Source organism: Rhinoderma darwinii, unplaced genomic scaffold (assembly GCF_050947455.1).
Source record: "Rhinoderma darwinii isolate aRhiDar2 unplaced genomic scaffold, aRhiDar2.hap1 Scaffold_669, whole genome shotgun sequence".
NCBI lineage: Eukaryota > Metazoa > Chordata > Amphibia > Anura > Rhinodermatidae > Rhinoderma > Rhinoderma darwinii.
In genome coordinates this window covers 113,254-134,153 of record NW_027464226.1, presented here as the reverse complement: position 1 = coordinate 134,153, position 20,900 = coordinate 113,254, and the positions used below count along the sequence as shown (strand labels likewise).

At 47.6% G+C, this 20,900-nt stretch overlaps 1 protein-coding gene across 1 annotated transcript; it reads left to right on the top strand.

Moving 5' to 3' along the window:
- Positions 1-876: 876 nt before the first annotated feature.
- On the top strand, positions 877-9,127 carry LOC142728064 (leucine-rich repeat-containing protein 24-like). Its single transcript, XM_075849091.1, is given in 5 exon segments — positions 877-953; positions 956-1,050; positions 3,177-3,455; positions 4,218-4,386; positions 6,690-9,127. Coding segments are annotated over 5 exon segments (1,620 nt in total). The 5' UTR covers positions 877-883; the 3' UTR covers positions 7,697-9,127.
- The last annotated feature ends 11,773 nt before the right edge of the window (positions 9,128-20,900 follow it).

Genomic DNA, 20,900 nt, shown 5'->3' with positions numbered 1-20,900 from the left:
TTACCACTTTGTGTTTTGTTTCCTTAAAATCTCGTTATGGCGTCTGCTTGTGTCTGATCATTTTTAGTCTCTTTTAATATCACTCCCGATTTTCGTCTAACGTATCCCATACATAACCACCATCACTGCATTGTTTGTATACGTAGAACTTTACATGGTCTACATTGTACATGTGATACTGGTTGTAGATGAGATGTAGTGTGCTCTCTGGACGCTGCCCCGTTCCTTCTTTTTTTCTCTACTTGGGGTCACGTTTGGCCCCATGGCTGTGCCCTAAGAGACTGATAAGTGAAATACTGGAGATGGATATGAAATGTTTTCCATTTTTGACTTGACCTTTCCTGGACTGCGCTTTATTTCCACACAAATCCACAGAATTTTCTGTTGCTTATTTTTTTACTTTCGCCCTTGACCTTTTAATTACCGTTACTGTCCATGCCCTATATAGTTGGTGCTATTTAATATTGTTTAGACTCCTAGGAAAATTGGAATCTTTTTATTTTATTTTACATGCGAGTTGTAACTTATATAGGAGATGAACGCTGCGTTTTTTATTTAATATTTATATGGTGCAAAGCAAGAAATATTATATAGAGACAAACTCTGCGAGTCCTGTTGGAATGGTATTTATATGTCCCATCCCCACTTTATTATGGGCACATTGAACTTCTGTCAAGCCCCCCTCAGTACAGAAACTGAATCATAGTTCCTGGGGAGTAGGCCAAAGGTTTGGGGTAAAGGCGGGAAGAGGAAGGTTTGGGTCTCGCTCCCCAGGAAAGTCATCACCAGAAGTGAGGTCCTATTCTGTGCTCATCACTGGTGCCAAGACTTTGAGGCCATGAATAACATCTGTCTTTTTGTCTCTCTCGACAGCCGCGGTACGATGGCATCATCAGATTGTTCCTTCATCTTTGTTGCCATTTTGCTCCCGACATTCCTGCCCCAACATGCTGAAGCTGCCCGGCCGCGTGTCGCTGCTACAGTATGACCGTGGAGTGTGGATCCAAGGGTCTGAAGAACCTTCCCGCCAACATCCATCCCTCCACCCAGGTGCGCCACTCTCTATCATTCCTGCTACAATTTCACTTCATTTTATGTTTTCCTTATTTTTTGATTTTTCTTTATTTCTTTTTTAACCCTTACAAATATATATAAAAAAAGAGAAAGAGAAAGAACGAGCCGCATCAATACCATAATATATCCTATACCCCCCGATGAGGGAGAGAAGTTACTCTTATTGGGGAGATCTTCTCAGTATTGTACATTTCTTAATCAGAAATCTATCAACGCTTTCAATTTCGGTTCAACCTTTTATTAACCCATGAATTCCATTATCTCAGGAAATCCGTAAACTTCCTCCGAATTGTAATAACAAGTCTCGTTGGGTAAATACTTATAACATTGATCTTTCCATGTTTTTAAGGAGATTGAGTAACATAGAAAAGTTTTATTAGTATTTCTAGGAGCTATAAATGTTTTTCTACATTACTAAAAACTTTAGAACCTCCTGAATTGCAATTTTTACCGGCACTTACTAAGTGTAACATGGCCACAAAGATGGCAGATCTATGGGCCTTCATTAGGCCCCAGGCTGCCATGACTACTATCGGCCAATAGCATGACAGAGGGGGCCCCCACTCTTTGTAACATCATCGATGCCGGAGTACCTGGTGTCAGGGGCGTAGCTAAAGGCTCATGGGGCCGTGGGTGCAAGAATTCAGCTTGGACCCCCTACCCCTTCCCAACACCACCCGACCGCTGCGTGCACCTATGCCCAGCCGCGTTGCTCAACAGCCCCTATGGATCCCCCCACAGTATAATGCCCCATAGCTGCCCCACACAGTAGAACGCTCCCCATAGCTGCCCCCACAGTAAAATGTCCCCCATACAGTATAATGCTCCCACACCGTAAAACGCCCTATAGCTGCACCCACAGTATAATGCCCCCCATAGCTGCTACCATATCAGCCCCCCCTCCCATACCCAGTATAATGTGCCTAATGGAAAAATAATAAAATATTACTTACCTATCCCCATTCCCACGATGAGTGGAGGATCCTTCTCCTCATTTGGCCTGTGCTATGAATGACTCGGTGCAGACAGGAGCGATGATGTCACTACAACATGCCGGTCTGCGCCGAGCGGCTAATGGCTCACTGCACAGTGAATGCTGGAGGAAGGAGCCGTCAGCTCCTTGCTCCAGCATTTAAATCAACTGTATCTGCGTCCTGAGGAGGCAGATACAGTTGGAACTGGGACTAACGCGGTCAGCACTGTGTGGCAACGGGGGCCCTGTGGTCCCCCCCAGGCTTAGGGGCTGGTCGACCCCTATAGCTACGCCACTGCCTGGCGTTATCGTACTTGACCCACCTTAGAAGCCATCCCTCCTTTTTCCAGCACACCAGTCAACTGCCCTTCATACGGGGCAACCGGCATGAACGCCATTCATTTTAATAAATCTCCCCCACCGTGTATATCGCCACACACGAACATGGAGGAAGGAGCTGACGTTGATGTCTGATCTCTGCCTGGTCTCCATGTCCCTCGTCTCTCAGCTCCGTTCTCCCGTTACGTGATGAAGAAGTGTAAGTGATCTCCATAATGGATGCACAGATGTGGACAGAACACCTGGGAGACTCCACACGATGGAAAGTTTCAGTAATATGAGAGATATATTGAGTTATTAGTCAAATCTAGAGATGATAAAAATATAATTCATTCTTAAGGGACCAGCATGTTCTGGGAATAGTAATCTGACCATCCGACAGAAAGGTCAACCTGCTGCATGAAGGGAGGACCGGGGCGTAGTCCGCATGGGAAGTACCGAATGTCACAGGAGAGTCAATATGTCATCTAGATTCTGGCATAGCGGACCCTGCAATGGTCACCGTGGACGCTCCCTACTGTTCAGACCATGAGGTTGGCCCCTGGTAGACCCAGCAGAGAGCAGATGTTGGTCAATATGGTTGGGGGTGGTTGGTTGATGGAGGATGCACGGATCTCGATTTTTTTATTTTTTTTTATCTGAGATTGAGGATAAATCTGAGGAAACATTAATAATGTTCTGGCGCTGGAGTTCAGGATGATGACCTGTAAGGCGGAGCAGGTCTGTAAGGTTGTAGGTGTTGCAGTGAAGTCTGGAGCCACATGTCGGCTTCTCTGTTTTCTCTCCTCAGACCGTGTTCCTGCAGGATAATGTCATCTCTCAGATCCAGCAGCAGGACCTGTCTTCTTTATCGGGCCTCCAGTATTTGTATATCCAGAATAATACCATCTCCGGCCTGGAACCCGGAGCCTTCAAAGCTCAACAACATCTGGTGGAACTTGCTCTCAATGGGAACCGCATTCATCTCATCAACAGCAGCATCTTCAAAGGACTGGAGCATCTGAGGGTCCTATACCTGGCGGGAAACCAGATCACCAGACTGCTGGCATACACCTTCTCTGACCTGCAGGTAGCGCACTCGTCTGACAGCGGCCCCTTTACACTGGTGGACTACGACTGAGGGATGGGCAGTTGTATTACTTGATGGGAATCCCACGAGGCTGTTAATAGGGTGGAGGGCACCATAGCACATTCCTCCTGGTGAACTACTAGAACCACCTCTGCCAACCCCCATGCTATCTGTAGTGCTTCAGGAGCTATGTAGTCTCGTAGCTGCCACAGATCTTGGGCCGGAGACACGGGGGCATTACTGAAGTACCCAGACACCTATTCAAGAATCTGCTATAGATGAAAGCTGAGTGTAAAGGGGTTTACCGGGATTTTGGTATTGATGACCTATCCATAGGATAGGTTATCAACATCAGATCGATGATGGTCCCACTCCAGGCACCCACACCAATCAGATGATCACCAATCTTCATTGATTACTAGAAACAGCGCCATACATTCGGTAGTGGCTGCACCCGGTACTGCAGCTTTGTAGCTCAGTCCGATATAAGTGAATGAGATTGAGCTGCAGTACCTGGCACAGCCACTAGAGCTTGCACTGCGCCTGGTAGGCTATAAAGAGACCGGAGCGCCACGGCCCCTTAAGTCAGCTGATCGTGGGGGTGCCGGGCGGTGGAAAGATCTGATACTTATGACCTATCCTAAGAATATCCTGGAAACCACTACATATTCCAATGCTATCCCTTTATACGAGAGAGGACATTTACACATAACTATTGGGCGATGAGTCCACATCTTAGATAACGATTGTGACTGTTTTCAGAGACTTCAGGAGCTGCATTTGCAGGAAAACGACATCGAGACCCTCCAGGAGCAGGCCTTCTCCGGACTGTCCTCCCTCGCTCTGCTGGACCTCAGCAAGAACAATCTGCGCACCATAAGTCGGTCAGCTCTCCGACCGCTCATCAGCCTGCAGGTGCTGCGACTGACAGGTAATGTGTGTGAACCAGGCCTTAAAGGGGTTATCCAAGAAAAAAACATTCATGGCCTATCCTTATCCATCAATGTGTACCAGCGAGGGTCCAGCCTCCGGGACCCCCACCTATGGGCACAATCATTGTTTTTTTGTAGGAACAGTGGTGAATGGTGCTGAGCTGCAGTACAGAGAAGCCACTATGCCTGGATAAATATTGAAAGGGACGCGGCCCTCATCCTAAGCATATGCCATCAATAAGCCGATCAATCTGAAGAAATCTCATATAGTCACTTGCAGTACCATTCTCCGCCACTATAGTCATAGAGCATCGTTTCTGTAGATACCTGTGCAACAGCGCCCCCAACAGTGAGATCAAATACTGAGCAAAATGTGATCTTTGCAATGCAATCGTTTTGAATGTAAAATTCCCCAGACATGTAACACCCTTCTATTCAGGGACGGACACAGACAATTGAGGGCCCCTGTGCAAAAACGGCATGTGGGCCCCCTTCCGCCAGCATTCTTGCAAATTACATCCCATTTTTAAAAATAATAATTTTCTCTACAACACATATGGTTAGTCATAACCTCCCTGGTGGTCTAGGTCAGTAAACTAGATTATGGTAACATCCCTGGTGGTCTAGGGCAGTGAAGAAGATTATGGTTACATCCCTGGTGATCTAGGGCAGTGAAGGAGTATATCGTTACATCCCTGGTGGTCTAGGGCAGTGAAGGAGTATATCGTTACATCCCTGGTGGTCTAGGGCAGTGAAGGAATTTATGGTGACATCCCTGGTGGTCTAGGGCAGTGAAGGGGTTTATGGTTACATCCCTGTTGGTCTAGGGCAGTGAAGAAGATTATGGTTACATCCCTGGTGATCTAGGGCAGTGAAGGAGTATATCGTTACATCCCTGGTGATCTAGGGCAGTGAAGGAGTATATCGTTACATCCCTGGTGGTCTAGGGCAGTGAAGAAGATTATGGTTACATCCCTGGTGATCTAGGGCAGTGAAGGAGTATATCGTTACATCCCTGGTGGTCTAGGGCAGTGAAGAAGATTATGGTTACATCCCTGGTGATCTAGGGCAGTGAAGGAGTATATCGTTACATCCCTGGTGATCTAGGGCAGTGAAGGAGTATATCGTTACATCCCTGGTGGTCTAGGGCAGTGAAGAAGATTATGGTTACATCCCTGGTGATCTAGGGCAGTGAAGGAGTATATCGTTACATCCCTGGTGATCTAGGGCAGTGAAGGAATTTATGGTGACATCCCTGGTGGTCTAGGGCAGTGAAGGAGATTATGGTTACATCCCTGGTGGTCTAGGGCAGTGAATTGGTTTATGGTTACATGCCTGGTGGTCTAGGGCAGTGAAGGAGATTATTGTTAAATCCTTCTTTGTCTATGGCAGTGAGGGGGTTAATGATAACATACTTGGTTGTCTAGGGCCGGGGAAGGGGGTCTGACTGGGATGATAATAATAATCTTTATATAGCGCCAACATATTCCGCAGCACTTTACAATTTAGAGGGAACATGTACAGACAATATCAGACATTACATAGTGACAAAGTTCATTTACAATTCAAACCTGGGGAGTGAGGACCCTGCTCGCAAGAGCTTACAATCTATGAGGAGAAGAGTGAGGACCCTGATCACAAGAGCTTACAATCTATGAGGAGAGGAGGAGTGAGGACCCTGCTCGCAAGAGCTTACAATCTATGAGGAGAGGAGGAGGACGCTGATCACAAGAGCTTACAATCTATGAGGAAATAAGGGAGACACAAAGTGTAACAGTGTTTGTTCTGTACAATGGTCCGGCCATTTTTATACACATGCGGTGGTAACATAAAGCTGCATGAGCCGGTCACCAGCCAGTATCCGTGTATGACGGACATGAAGAGAAGGAGTGTGAGGGAATGATGCAGCGTCTTTGTAATCTATGTGTGACCTGTGAGTGGGGGAGGGGGTGAGGGAAGCAGCGCAGTTGTTTTAGAACCACCTGTGGCTGGAGAGTGATCCCTCTTGGCCCCTATGAAGCTGAACAGGCTCTATGCCCACCGCTGCCTCTATTACTATGTAGGAAGGGACGGATAATGTAACTACATGTCGGGTGTATCCTCCATATCTCACAACTGTCCCTTACACCTAAAATCCTCATTAGAGATGAATAAATTGTAATTATCTAGAAGATTCTCCTGATGCGAAGGTCACAGAATGCAACGTGCGATGTTCTTCCATAAGACGGGAGGATGATATGGGGAGCGTGTCTGATAAAACGTCAAGAAAACTTATCGTCACTCTTTTTTTTCCTGTTTTTAGAAAACCCTTGGAGATGTGACTGCGCCCTCCATTGGCTCAGGGCGTGGATGAAAGAAGAAGGAAAACGTCTTCTTACCTCTTTCGACAAGAAACTCATCTGCTCCGAACCACCAAGATTGTCCCACCAGAGTCTCCTGGACGTCTCCGGGAACAGTCTCATCTGTATCCCTCCCGTAGTCCTCGTGGACCCCATGGAGCTTACAGCTCGCCTAGGAGATGAACTTCGGGTCTCCTGTCGAGCTACGGGATATCCTCAGCCACTGGTTACTTGGAGGAAAGTGGCCCGCGCGCACACAAGTCCAGCCAAAAGTCATCTGAAGTCCACCAGCAGCAGAACCTTTGAGTTGAGTGAGAGAAGCGTTGGGGAGCAGTTTGACTCCGACACGGGGAGCGGCATGCTCTTACTGAATAATATCACCATGTCCCACGCTGGGAAGTATGAATGCGTGGCCTCTAATCCTGGTGGGACCGCCAAGGTCTTGTTTCACTTGACTGTCAATCTATCCAACCAGCAGTCCCGCTCGTACACGTCTGTAGATATCAGTCAAGAGCCTCTCTATGACATGGAGAGCATGGAGTTCACCGCGCTTAGCATGGCCACTCAGACCGCCATCGCCATTGGCATCTCCTTGCTGGCCTTGACCGCCATGCTACTGATCGTCATGATCTACAGAAAGCACCACAAGAGAAAAAAGTCTAAAAAACAGGAGAACATCCTGTACGTCAATGACTATTCTGACGGGCCGACCACTTTCGCCCAATTGGAAGAGTACAGGGATGAACGTGGACACGAGATGTTTGTCATAGACAGAAACAAGGCTCATTTCCCGACCTACAAGGACGCGGACGGGATGAGCAGCTTCACCGGTCTGACGGAGTTGGCGGAGGATCTGCAGGACCAAGAAACCCAGACGTTGGGGGAGGAGGCCGAGCGGCAGATCAATGACGCTTTCATGAACCAAGGCTTTCTGTTCCAGCAGCAGATTGCTTACGAAATACACTGTTAAAGAACAATCTATTTTACCATGCTGAGGGTTGTAGTTGTGATGGGGTGGGGGGGAGGGGTGGAAGAGAAAAAACAGATGCAAATTTTAATACTGCTTCTATTTTATACGGTACCCGGGAACAGTGCGCGGCACGGCAGGACTCCTTTTCTGTAGCTCTTTTTAATATCTGGTAGGGACATTTTATTGGTGTTTGGTTGGTGGAGCAGAGGTGACGAGCGGGAGTGCAGCAGAGCCGACCGCCTTCCTGAGAAGTCCTTGATTATTACGTGGGTCAAACAAATCTCGCCGGCCCAGCTGTCACTGGCAGCATCTTAATGTGGCTGTCTGACACTTCCAGGAGGCAGAAGACGACCAGGCGGGGTGGCGGAGCAGGTTCACCGCGCGCTGCGGAGCGGCTGTCAGATGGAAGGCTTGTAGTGTCTCTCGTCAATGCGCAGCCGGCAGAGATCTGAGTGTTAACAGCTCGTGACTGACGGGAGACGCGCCGCTCGCACTGCCGGGTGGCAGATCCTTCTCTCGTCATTTCACAACATCGGATTTTTTTTTTCTTTTTTCATTTGAAAGATTCTCGCGGACTGGTTGATAAGAAGCTCTCAGCACCGCCAGCTACAAGACGACACGACGAGCGCGGGAACGCTTCAGATAAACCGCAGTCCTGCTATGATGGGAAGTGCTGCAAATACTTTGTCCACTTTGTCCCACATTTATCAATGTATTTGGTGTAAACTGCGCCCAAACTAGTTGCAAATCATCACGTGCACCAGGATTGAGCAGCCATTTCAATTATTACGAGACATTCGCCAATAATGTTGGAGCGGTCGCAGTGGAGCCGGCCGGGTCCCACGTCTGAAGGAGAACTCCGGTTATAACTTCTGCTCGCCAGTTTCTGTCCGTGCCGTAGACTTTGTAGAATGACGCGGTCATGCTCGACCGCCACTCCATTAGGCCCTGTTCACAGTTTTTTTTGCAGGTAGATTTTGACCTGCCTGCACTCTCTTTGCCGTGTTTTAGGGCCGCAGCCAAAAAAACGCTGCGGAAACCGCTTTCTCTGCCTCCCATTGATGTCAATGGGAGGTCAGAGACGGAGACGCCCGAAGAAAGGGCATGCCGCTTCTCTTTCTCTCAAGCATTTTTTGCCGCTCGTGGAAAAAAAAACTGCCTCCGCCTCCCATTGAAATCAATGGGAGGCGATTTCGGGTGTTTTTTGGTGCGGTTCCCGACCCTGTTTCCACGTCAAAAACAGCGCCAAAATATTCTGTGTGAACTAGTCCTGAACTCCTCCTGGCCGCGGTCTTGGAAGTAGGGAAAGAATGACCCCCCCAATCTGGCGATTGGTGGGAGTCCCAGCGGTCGGACTCTCACTGATCTAAAGTATGTGTCAGATTTATAAGGAGGTGTGCGCGCGCCTTTTAATAAATTTGGTGCAAAACACTCCAACAATTTTTCTTTTTTTTTAGACTGTTGTATGAAACGCCGGTCTTAATAAATCTGCCCTTTGTGTTTGAATTCCTTATCATGTTCAAGATCTCTACTTGCTGCCAGTGAATGGACACATTGCCATTTACATTCCCGTCCTGACCTGGTTCTGCGCACACAGCTGATGCGTTTGTTACAATTGTATCCTCTGTGAGCTAAACACAGCAGCAGCACAAATCTCTCCTGTCCTGACAGTTTGTTACAATGTATCAGTCTGAAGACCAGTCTCTCAGTGGATTGTCTAGACTGGATACGACTGTAACAAACCCTACAGCTGTTAGAAGCATTAGATGTGCACTGATTTTTGGAGTCTCCGAGTTTAAAAAAAAAAAAAAAAAAAAATTTAAATGACAGGAAGCAGAGATCTTGAAAATGAGGTTGCAGAGCTTTTCATTATACAATGATGAAGCTTTATTTACAGAAGTCTGGACACGGCCCTGTAAGACAATATAAGGGAGCGGATTAGTCCCTTTAATCGCGGGACGGTCGTTCCCATGCCGGGCACGGGTGTCTTGTGACCTCGTCCTCAGAATGCAGGTTGTATTATCACAGCGTACAGGCTGCACTGATGTCCCCGCAGCCCCAGCTCCTGATCTGATGACACTACGGCAGGAATCGCTTTTAATTCCATTTCCTGATATATTCGCTCAGAAAACGTTAATTGACATGAAGCAGAGTGTTTAGGCTTCCATAAAGGGTTAAGTGCAGGCGGAGCGGGGGGTAATTATCTATGCGGTATTTTATTCAACGCCGAGCTGTAGTCATGGAAACAGAGTCCTAGAATTCACACAATGCTCTACACGCAGCGACTGTCAGGGGCTCCACGAGGGGTTAACGCCACCTCGGACACGGTGCACCCCCAGGGTAAGGGGTATTTACAGGGGTCTTTGTTTCTCGTGCGCTTTATAAAAATGTTGCAGTTTTGCCGCAATTTTGATATTCACAACAAAGAAGGACCCCTGTAAATAGACCCGGGGCGCCAGCTCTACCGCTACGTAAGAAAGAGTCTGCACCAGGCCGCGCGGTAAAGCTGGGGATCCGCCGCGTCATTCGTAAGAGTCTGCACCAGGCCGCGCGGTAACGCTGGGGAACCGCCGAGCCATTCGTAAGAAAGAGTCTGCACAAGGCCGTGCGGTAAAGCTGGGGATCCGCCGAGCCATTTTGACTCCATGTGAATAGATCTGGATTATATGGGGACAGAATTAAATAGAGCTGTAAGAAAAACACGTTATAAAGGGAGAGCGAGACGCTTAATCTGGCGCAAACAGCTAAGAGTTGTAGCACAGGGGAAAGAGAACATGAAATCTGCTCCACCTGCGGCGTGATCGGAGCGACATTCAGTAAAATACTAATCTGTTATATAAAATGTCTCATTACTGCGCCAACAATGGAAACGCCAACATGGGACCGATATTCTGTAGGGTTATTATATGTAATAGGAAGAGAACGGTAAGATTATATATGTCCGGCTCCGTGCCCCTCCCCCAGCCCACAGGTGGACAGGAGAGGGGTGCAGTCAGGGAGGGCAGGAGAGGGGTGCAGTCAGGGAGGACAGGAGAGGGGTGCAGTCAGGGAGGGCAGGAGAGGGGTGCAGTCAGGGAGGACAGGAGAGGGGGCAGTCAGGGAGGACAGGAGAGGGGTGCAGTCAGGGAGGACAGGAGAGGGGTGCAGTCAGGGAGGACAGGAGTGCAGTCAGGGAGGACAGGAGGGGGGCAGGAGGGGGTGCAGTCAGGGAGGACAGGAGAGGGGTGCAGTCAGGGAGGACAGGAGAGGGGGCAGGAGGGGGTGCAGTCAGGGAGGACAGGAGAGGGGTGCAGTCAGGGAGGACAGGAGAGGGGGCAGTCAGGGAGGACAGGAGAGGGTGCAGTCAGGGAGGACAGGAGAGGGGTGCAGTCGGGGAGGACAGGAGAGGGGTGCAGTCGGGGAGGGCAGGAGAGGTACAGGAGAGGGGTGCGGGCTGGAAGGGCAGGAGAGTGGCGCGGTCGGTGAGGGCAGGAGGGGGGGCAGGAGAGGGGTGCGGTCAAGGAGGGCAGGAGAGGGATACGGTCGAGGGGTACAGTTGGTGGGCAGGAGAGGGGTACAGTCAGGGAGGACAGGAGAAGGGTGCAGTCAGGGAGGGCAGGAGAAGGGTGCAGTCAGGGAGGACAGGAGGGGGTGCAGTCAGGGAGGACAGGAGGGTGCAGTCAAGGAGGGCAGGAGGGGTGCGGTCGGGGAGGGTAGGAGAGGGGTGCGGGCTGGAAGGGCAGGAGAGGGGCGCGGTCGGTGAGGGCAGGAGAGGGGTGCGGTCAAAGAGGGCAGGAGAGGGATACGGTCGAGGAGGAGAGGGGTACAGTTGGAGGGCAGGAGGGGGGTACAGTTGGGGGGCAGGAGAGGGGTGCAGTCGGGGAGGGGTACAGTTGGGGGTCAGGTGAGGGGTGCAGTCGGGGAGGGCAGGAGAGGGGAACACTTGGAGGGCAGGAGAGGGGCGCAGTTGGGGGTCAGGTGAGGGGTGCAGTCAGGGAGGGCAGGAGAGGGGTACAGTCAGGGGGGGCAGGAGAGGGGAACACTTGGAGGGCAGGAAAGGGGAACACTTGGAGGGCAGGAGAGGGGCGCAGTTGGGGGGCAGGAGAGGGGTCATTCTCGTTGTGGATAACGGTTTGTTATTGTCTGATTCCTCTGTGTTTTATTTTGGAATTAAAGGTTGAAATATCTTTTCTATAGAATATCCGGCGTCCTCTTCTTCTTTACGACCTCCGGACCCCCAACTCTTTACCGGAACAGGAGACCCCAGTAAGAGCAGCACATGTATCCGTGATGGTATAATAAACTGCAGAGGTGTCGTGTCATTGTCAGGGTCGCTGCCCGGACTTTCATATTGATATTTGGTGTCGTCCGACTCTCCGCACCGCCACTGATCCGCGGGGTGAAAGTCCCACAAATCCCCTTAAAGGTACAGTGGTTTTATATTGACGGTGGATGTTATCTAAAGCGAGGCCTCGTACAACTACACCCATCATTCCAGGATTATAGGGCCTGAGGACTACCTCCCCCATCAGCCTGATTTCCCCTCTACATGATGACATCGTAGGGTTATAGAACATGGAAGTCCTGATCTCCTGTCCTGATGGATTGTTACATTTTACCTGCGCCGTTACAATGTATCAGTCCAGACTGTTCCGCTCACAGAGGATTGTGTAGACTGGATACAATTGTAACAAACCTTCAGCTGTGGAAAGTATTAGCTCAGGATGGGTTTACAGCCTCGGGATGTAACACAAATGTTCCCATTCACTAGCAGCAAGCCGAGATCTTCAAATTGAAACACAAAGTCTATTAGAAAGTTGCAGAACTCCTCACTATACAAAGATTACGCTTCTTATACAGAAGGCTGGACCGGCCCTTTAAGAGCTTCCGTTTCCATCTGAAGTGGCTGTGATTGCAGGGCGGTGTATACAGGATGAGCGCAATGTTATGTGAATGTCGCCGGCGTACGCAGCCCCCTCTCCTCCCTCCGCCGGCGTGCGCAGCCCCCTCTCCTCCGTCCGCCGCCACAGTCGCCTTTGATCTCCATAACGATAACACTTAGCTAATGTAACGGCCGATCAGACGCCATTTAGCTTAAAAGCCGATCATCAGCCGCGCTGTGACTTCTGCAGATGAGAAGCTGAATTAAGTAACGCGGCGCAATCCTCTCTACTTCTCCCCGACATGAAAGCTCTCCGGCAGTAACTCGCACTTAAGCCGCAGGACATGAGGCGGCGGGAGACCCCGCTGAGAGGCTTTGTGGGTAATCCTGCATGTTACTGACTGAGCGCAGCTCCGGGAGACGGGAGGAACAGCTGCTGAGGGTGAATGAGGCTCGTGATTCCGGCGGCGGTTTTACAGCGGGCGATAATCACCGGAATAATGGTAAATCCGAACGTTCCCAATCATTGTCCAGTGTAAACGAGCGGCGAGCGGCCAGACAGGATTCGCTCATTTGTCGTTGATCACATCTTTTGCGTGGATTGCGTTCACACTGTGCGTTTTTTTTTTGTTTTTTTTGTACTTTTGACGTAGGAGTTTATCAACTAAAACAAAAAACCGCAACATAAACGCACAGTGTGAACCCGGTCATGATCGTCTGGCGGCGGCACGTCCCTGGTGTACACAGCGTCTGAAGGTCGACTGTAAGAAACCGGAGGAAAGACGAGCGATCGCAGTTACGAAAATACACCCGATTATTGTAACATCAATGCGCGTCTTGGGAACATGACGCGGTAATAACGGCGCTCGCAATCTATCGTAAAAGAACATTAAACGGCCGTACACCGGAGAGAAGTTGCCTGAAATTGCCGATTTTGGCTGAGCACCGTATGAAATAACGCGATGCCCGGCGGCGAGCTTCTGTCTGCCGAAAATGTGTTCAGCCAGGACGGAGAACGTCTGCCGCGGTCCACACGTGTGCGGTGTGATCAGCCAAATTCCGGCGTTCTTTGTCCAGTTGCCCCCAGGATTCCGTTTTTTTTTAGCGCACTCCCTGAGCGGCCGGTTTACTCTTCTGTTACTGGTGGGATCTTTTGTACGAAGATTAATCGCGCTGCGGCCGAGCACTGTCGTACGTGTGCGGACGGTTTTAGTGCTTCGTGTGCGTCAATTTTGGAAAACTTGTGCAAGAAACTCACAAAAAGTGAAAACTTCAGATATCACACAATGATCCACCATGATGGAAATATCCTGACAGCACTCAACGTCTCCTAAAACCCTCTGTGCTGCTGTAGAGCCTGCTCCTACTAGGTAACTCGGTCTGTGATCTTTTACAAGATCAGCACACTCCTCTCCTGACATACTCTGTGCTGCTGGGGCGCTGCTCCTCCCACTATGTAATGTAACTCTCAGTCCGTGACCTCCCACATGATCAGCACACTCCTCTCCTGACATACTCTGTGCTGCTGGGAGCAGTGATTATAAGATGGGTCTGCAGCAGTACTCGGGCAGGCTGTGGCACGATGCTCCGCTGGGATTAGAGGGTAGTTCCAGTTACTCTCCTGGCCGTGTCCCTCACAGTGACTTTTATGTATCTGGCGGGAGGCGTGGCCAATATTGTTAGTGGAACTGCCCTTTAAGAGGTCTAATGTGCGGAGAACAATCATTGGCCGGATGCAATCACATGGTTTACACCAAATTCTAACCCATCGGTACGGTGCAGCGGAGCTCCATCAGAGGTGACAAATCGCGGTGTTCCTCGTTGCCTCGGCTTTCAGGATCTTGCGGGGTCTTCGGGCTGCAGACCCTCCACAGATGTCACACGGAACTACAACGAAGGAAAAACGCTGCATTTTTTACGTGTGCAAAACAGACACGTTCATGTGAATTAGGCCTAAGACTACCGCTGGATAGAATTGGATGCATTCTCAGCAGACAGTATCACACATGATGGGATTAGATACACAGCTCAGCAGACAGTATCACACATGATAGGATTAGATACACATCTCAGCAGGCAGTATCACACATGATGGGATTAGATACACAGCTCAGCAGACAGTATCACACATGATAGGATTAGATACACATCTCAGCAGACAGTATCACACGTGATAGGATTAGATACACAGATCAGCAGACAGTATCACACATGATGGGATTAGATACACAGCTCAGCAGACAGTATCACACATGATAGGATTAGATGCACAGCTCAGCAGACAGTATCACACGTGATAGGATTAGATACACAGATCAGCAGACAGTATCACACATGATAGGATTAGATACAGCGGCTCAGCAGACAGTATCACACATGATAGGATTAGATACACAGCTCAGCAGACAGTATCACACATGATAGGATTAGATACAGCAGCTCAGCAGACAGTATCACACATGAGGGGATTAGATACACAGCTCAGCAGACAGTATCACACATGATAGGATTAGATACAGCGGCTCAGCAGACAGTATCACACATGATAGGATTAGATACAGCGGCTCAGCAGACAGTATCACACATGATAGGATTAGATACAGAGGCTCAGCAGACAGTATCACACATGATAGGATTAGATACACAGCTCAGCAGACAGTATCACATATGATAGGATTAGATACACAGCTCAGCAGACAGTATCACACATGATAGGATTAGATACACAGCTCAGCAGACAGTATTACACATGATAGGATTAGATACACAGCTCAGCAGACAGTATCACATATGATAGGATTAGATACACGGCTCAGCAGACAGTATCACACATGATAGGATTAGATACAGTGGCTCAGCAGACAGTATCACACATGATAGGATTAGATACACAGCTCAGCAGACAGTATCACACATGATAGGATTAGATACAGAGGCTCAGCAGACAGTATCACACATGATAGGCTTAGATACACAGCTCAGCAGACAGTATCACATATGATAGGATTAGATACAGCGGCTCAGCAGACAGTATCACACATGATAGGATTAGATACACAGCTCAGCAGACAGTATCACACATGATAGGATTAGATACACGGCTCAGCAGACAGTATCACACATGATAAGATTAGATACACAGCTCAGCAGACAGTATCACACATGATAGGATTAGATACACAGCTCAGCAGACAGTATCACACATGATAGGATTAGATACAGCGGCTCAACAGACAGTACCACAAATGATAGGATTAGATACAGAGGCTCAGCAGACAGTATCACGCATGATAGGATTAGATACACATCTCAGCAGACAGTATCACACATGATAGGATTAGATACAGCGGCTCAGCAGACAGTATCACACATGATAGGATTAGATACAGTGCTCAGCAGACAGTATCACACATGATAGGATTAGATACAGTGCTCAGCAGACAGTATCACACATGATAGGATTAGATACAGCGGCTCAGCAGACAGTATCACACATGATAGGATTAGATACAGAGGCTCAGCAGACAGTATCACACATGATAGGATTAGATACACAGCTCAGCAGACAGTATCACACATGATAGGATTAGATACACAGCTCAGCAGACAGTATCACACATGATAGGATTAGATACAGTGCTCAGCAGACAGTATCACACATGATAGGATTAGATACAGCGGCTCAGCAGACAGTATCACACATGATAGGATTAGATACACAGCTCAGCAGACAGTATCACACATAATAGGATTAGATACACAGCTCAGCAGACAGTATCACACATGAGGGGATTAGATACACAGCTCAGCAGACAGTATCACACATGATAGGATTAGATGCACAGCTCAGCAGACAGTATCACACGTGATAGGATTAGATACACAGATCAGCAGACAGTATCACACATGATAGGATTAGATACAGCGGCTCAGCAGACAGTATCACACATGATAGGATTAGATACACAGCTCAGCAGACAGTATCACACATGATAGGATTAGATACAGCAGCTCAGCAGACAGTATCACACATGAGGGGATTAGATACACAGCTCAGCAGACAGTATCACACATGATAGGATTAGATACAGCGGCTCAGCAGACAGTATCACACATGATAGGATTAGATACAGCGGCTCAGCAGACAGTATCACACATGATAGGATTAGATACAGAGGCTCAGCAGACAGTATCACACATGATAGGATTAGATACACAGCTCAGCAGACAGTATCACATATGATAGGATTAGATACACAGCTCAGCAGACAGTATCACACATGATAGGATTAGATACACAGCTCAGCAGACAGTATTACACATGATAGGATTAGATACACAGCTCAGCAGACAGTATCACATATGATAGGATTAGATACACGGCTCAGCAGACAGTATCACACATGATAGGATTAGATACAGTGGCTCAGCAGACAGTATCACACATGATAGGATTAGATACACAGCTCAGACAGTATCACACATGATAGGATTAGATACAGCGGCTCAGCAGACAGTATCACACATGATAGGATTAGATACAGCGGCTCAGCAGACAGTATCACACATGATAGGATTAGATACAGAGGCTCAGCAGACAGTATCACACATGATAGGCTTAGATACACAGCTCAGCAGACAGTATCACATATGATAGGATTAGATACAGCGGCTCAGCAGACAGTATCACACATGATAGGATTAGATACACAGCTCAGCAGACAGTATCACACATGATAGGATTAGATACACGGCTCAGCAGACAGTATCACACATGATAAGATTAGATACACAGCTCAGCAGACAGTATCACACATGATAGGATTAGATACACAGCTCAGCAGACAGTATCACACATGATAGGATTAGATACACAGCTCAGTAGACAGTATCACACATGATAGAATTAGATACACAGCTCAGCAGACAATATCACACATGATAGGTTTAGATACAGCGGCTCAGCAGACAGTATCACACATGATAGGTTTAGATACAGAGGCTCAGCAGACAGTATCACACATGATAGGATTAGATACAGCGGCTCAGCAGACAGTATCACACATGATAGGATTAGATACACAGCTCAGCAGACAGTATCACACATGATAGGATTAGATACACAGCTCAGCAGACAGTATCACACATGATAGGATTAGATACAGTGGCTCAGCAGGCAGTATCACACATGATAGGATTAGATACACAGCTCAGCAGACAGTATCACACATGACAGGATTAGCTACACAGCTCAGCAGACAGTACCACACATGATAGGATTAGATACACAGCTCAGCAGACAGTATCACACATGATAGGATTAGATACAGTGGCTCAGCAGACAGTATCACACATGATGGGATTAGATACACAGCTCAGCAGACAGTATCACATATGATAGGATTAGATACAGCGGCTCAGCAGACAGTATCACACATGATAGGATTAGATACACAGCTCAGCAGACAGTATCACACATGATAGGATTAGATACAGCGGCTCAGCAGACAGTATCACACATGATAGGATTAGCTACACAGCTCAGCAGACAGTATCCCACATGATAGGATTAGCTACACAGCTCAGCAGACAGTATCCCACATGATAGGATTAGATACACAGCTCAGGAGGCAGTATCACACATGATAGGATTAGATACACAGCTCAGCAGGCAGTATCACACATGATAGGATTAGATACACAGCTCAGCAGACAGTATCACACATGATAGGATTAGATACACAGCTCAGGAGGCAGTATCACACATGATAGGATTAGATACACAGCTCAGCAGACAGTATCACACATGATAGGATTAGATACACAGCTCAGTAGACAATATCACAAATTATAGGATTAGATACAGAGGCTCAGCAGACAGTATCACACATGATAGGATTAGATACACAGCTCAGCAGACAGTATCACACATGATAGGATTAGATACAGAGGCTCAGCAGACAGTATCACACGATAGGATTAGATACAGCGGCTCAGCAGACAGTATCACACATGATAGGATTAGATACAGCGGCTCAGCAGACAGTATCACACATGAAAGGATTAGATACAGCGGCTCAGCAGACAGTATCACACGATAGGATTAGATACAGAGGCTCAGCAGACAGTATCACACATGATGGGATTAGATACACAGCTCAGCAGACAGTATTACACATGATAGGATTAGATACACAGCTCAGCAGACAGTATCACACATGATGGGATTAGATACACAGCTCAGCAGACAGTATCACACATGATAGGATTAGATACACAGCTCAGCAGACAGTATCACACATGATAGGATTAGATACAGCGGCTCAGCAGACAGTATCACACATGATAGGATTAGATACACAGCTCAGCAGACAGTATCACATATGATAGGATTAGATACAGCGGCTCAGCAGACAGTATCACACATGATAGGATTAGATACACAGCTCAGCAGACAGTATCACACATGATAGGATTAGATGCACAGCTCAGCAGACAGTATCACACATGATAGAATTAGATACAGCGGCTCAGCAGACAGTATCACACATGATAGGATTAGATACAGCGGCTCAGCAGACAGTATCACACATGATAGGATTAGATACAGCGGCTCAGCAGACAGTATCACACATGATAGGATTAGATACAGTGGCTCAGCACACAGTATCACACATGATAGGATTAGATACAGAGGCTCAGCAGACAGTATCACACATGATAGGATTAGATACGCAGCTCAGCAGACAGTATCACACATGATGGGATTAGATACACAGCTCAGCAGACAGTATCACACATGATGGGATTAGATACACAGCTCAGCAGACAGTATCACACATGATAGGATTAGATACACAGCTCAGCAGACAGTATCACACATGATAGGATTAGATACAGAGGCTCAGCAGACAGTATCACACATGATAGGATTAGATACACAGCTCAGCAGACAGTATCACACATGATAGGATTAGATACAGTGGCTCAGCAGACAGTATCACACATGATAGGATTAGATACAGTGGCTCAGCAGACAGTATCACACATGATAGGATTAGATACACAGCTCAGTAGACAGTATCACACATGATAGGATTAGATACACAGCTCAGCAGATAGTATCACACATGATAGGATTAGATACACAGCTCAGCAGACAATATCACACATGATAGGATTAGATACAGCGGCTCAGCAGACAGTATCACACATGATAGGATTAGATACACAGCTCAGCAGACAGTATCACACATGATAAGATTAGATACACAGCTCAGCAGACAGTATCACACATGATAGGATTAGATACAGCGGCTCAGCAGACAGTATCACACATGATCGGATTAGATACACGGCTCAGCAGACAGTATCACACAGTATAGGATTAGATACACAGCTCAGCAGACAGTATCACACAGTATAGGATTAGATACACAGCTCAGCAGACAGTATCACACATGATAGGATTAGATACAGCGGCTCAGAAGACAGTATCACATATGATAGGATTAGATACACAGCTCAGCAGACAGTATCACACATGATAGGATTAGATACACAGCTCAGCAGACAGTATCACACATGATAGGATTAGATACAGCGGCTCAGCAGACAGTATCACACATGATAGGATTAGATACAGTGGCTCAGCAGTCAGTATCACACATGATAGGATTAGATACACAGCTCAGCAGACAGTATCACACATGATAGGATTAGATACACAGCTCAGTAGACAGTATCACACATGATAGAATTAGATACACAGCTCAGCAGACAATATCACACATGATAGGTTTAGATACAGCGGCTCAGTAAACAGTATCACACATGATAGGTTTAGATACAGAGGCTCAGCAGACAGTATCACACATGATAGGATTAGATACAGCGGCTCAGCAGACAGTATCACACATGATAGGATTAGATACACAGCTCAGCAGACAGTATCACACATGATAGGATTAGATACACAGCTCAGCAGACAGTATCACACATGATAGGATTAGATACAGTGACTCAGCAGGCAGTATCACACATGATAGGATTAGATACACAGCTCAGCAGACAGTATCACACATGACAGGATTAGCTACACAGCTCAGCAGACAGTACCACACATGATAGGATTAGATACACAGCTCAGCAGACAGTATCACACATGATAGGATTAGATACAGTGGCTCAGCAGACAGTATCACACATGATGGGATTAGATACACAGCTCAGCAGACAGTATCACATATGATAGGATTAGATACAGCGGCTCAGCAGACAGTATCACACATGATAGGATTAGATACACAGCTCAGCAGACAGTATCACACATGATAGGATTAG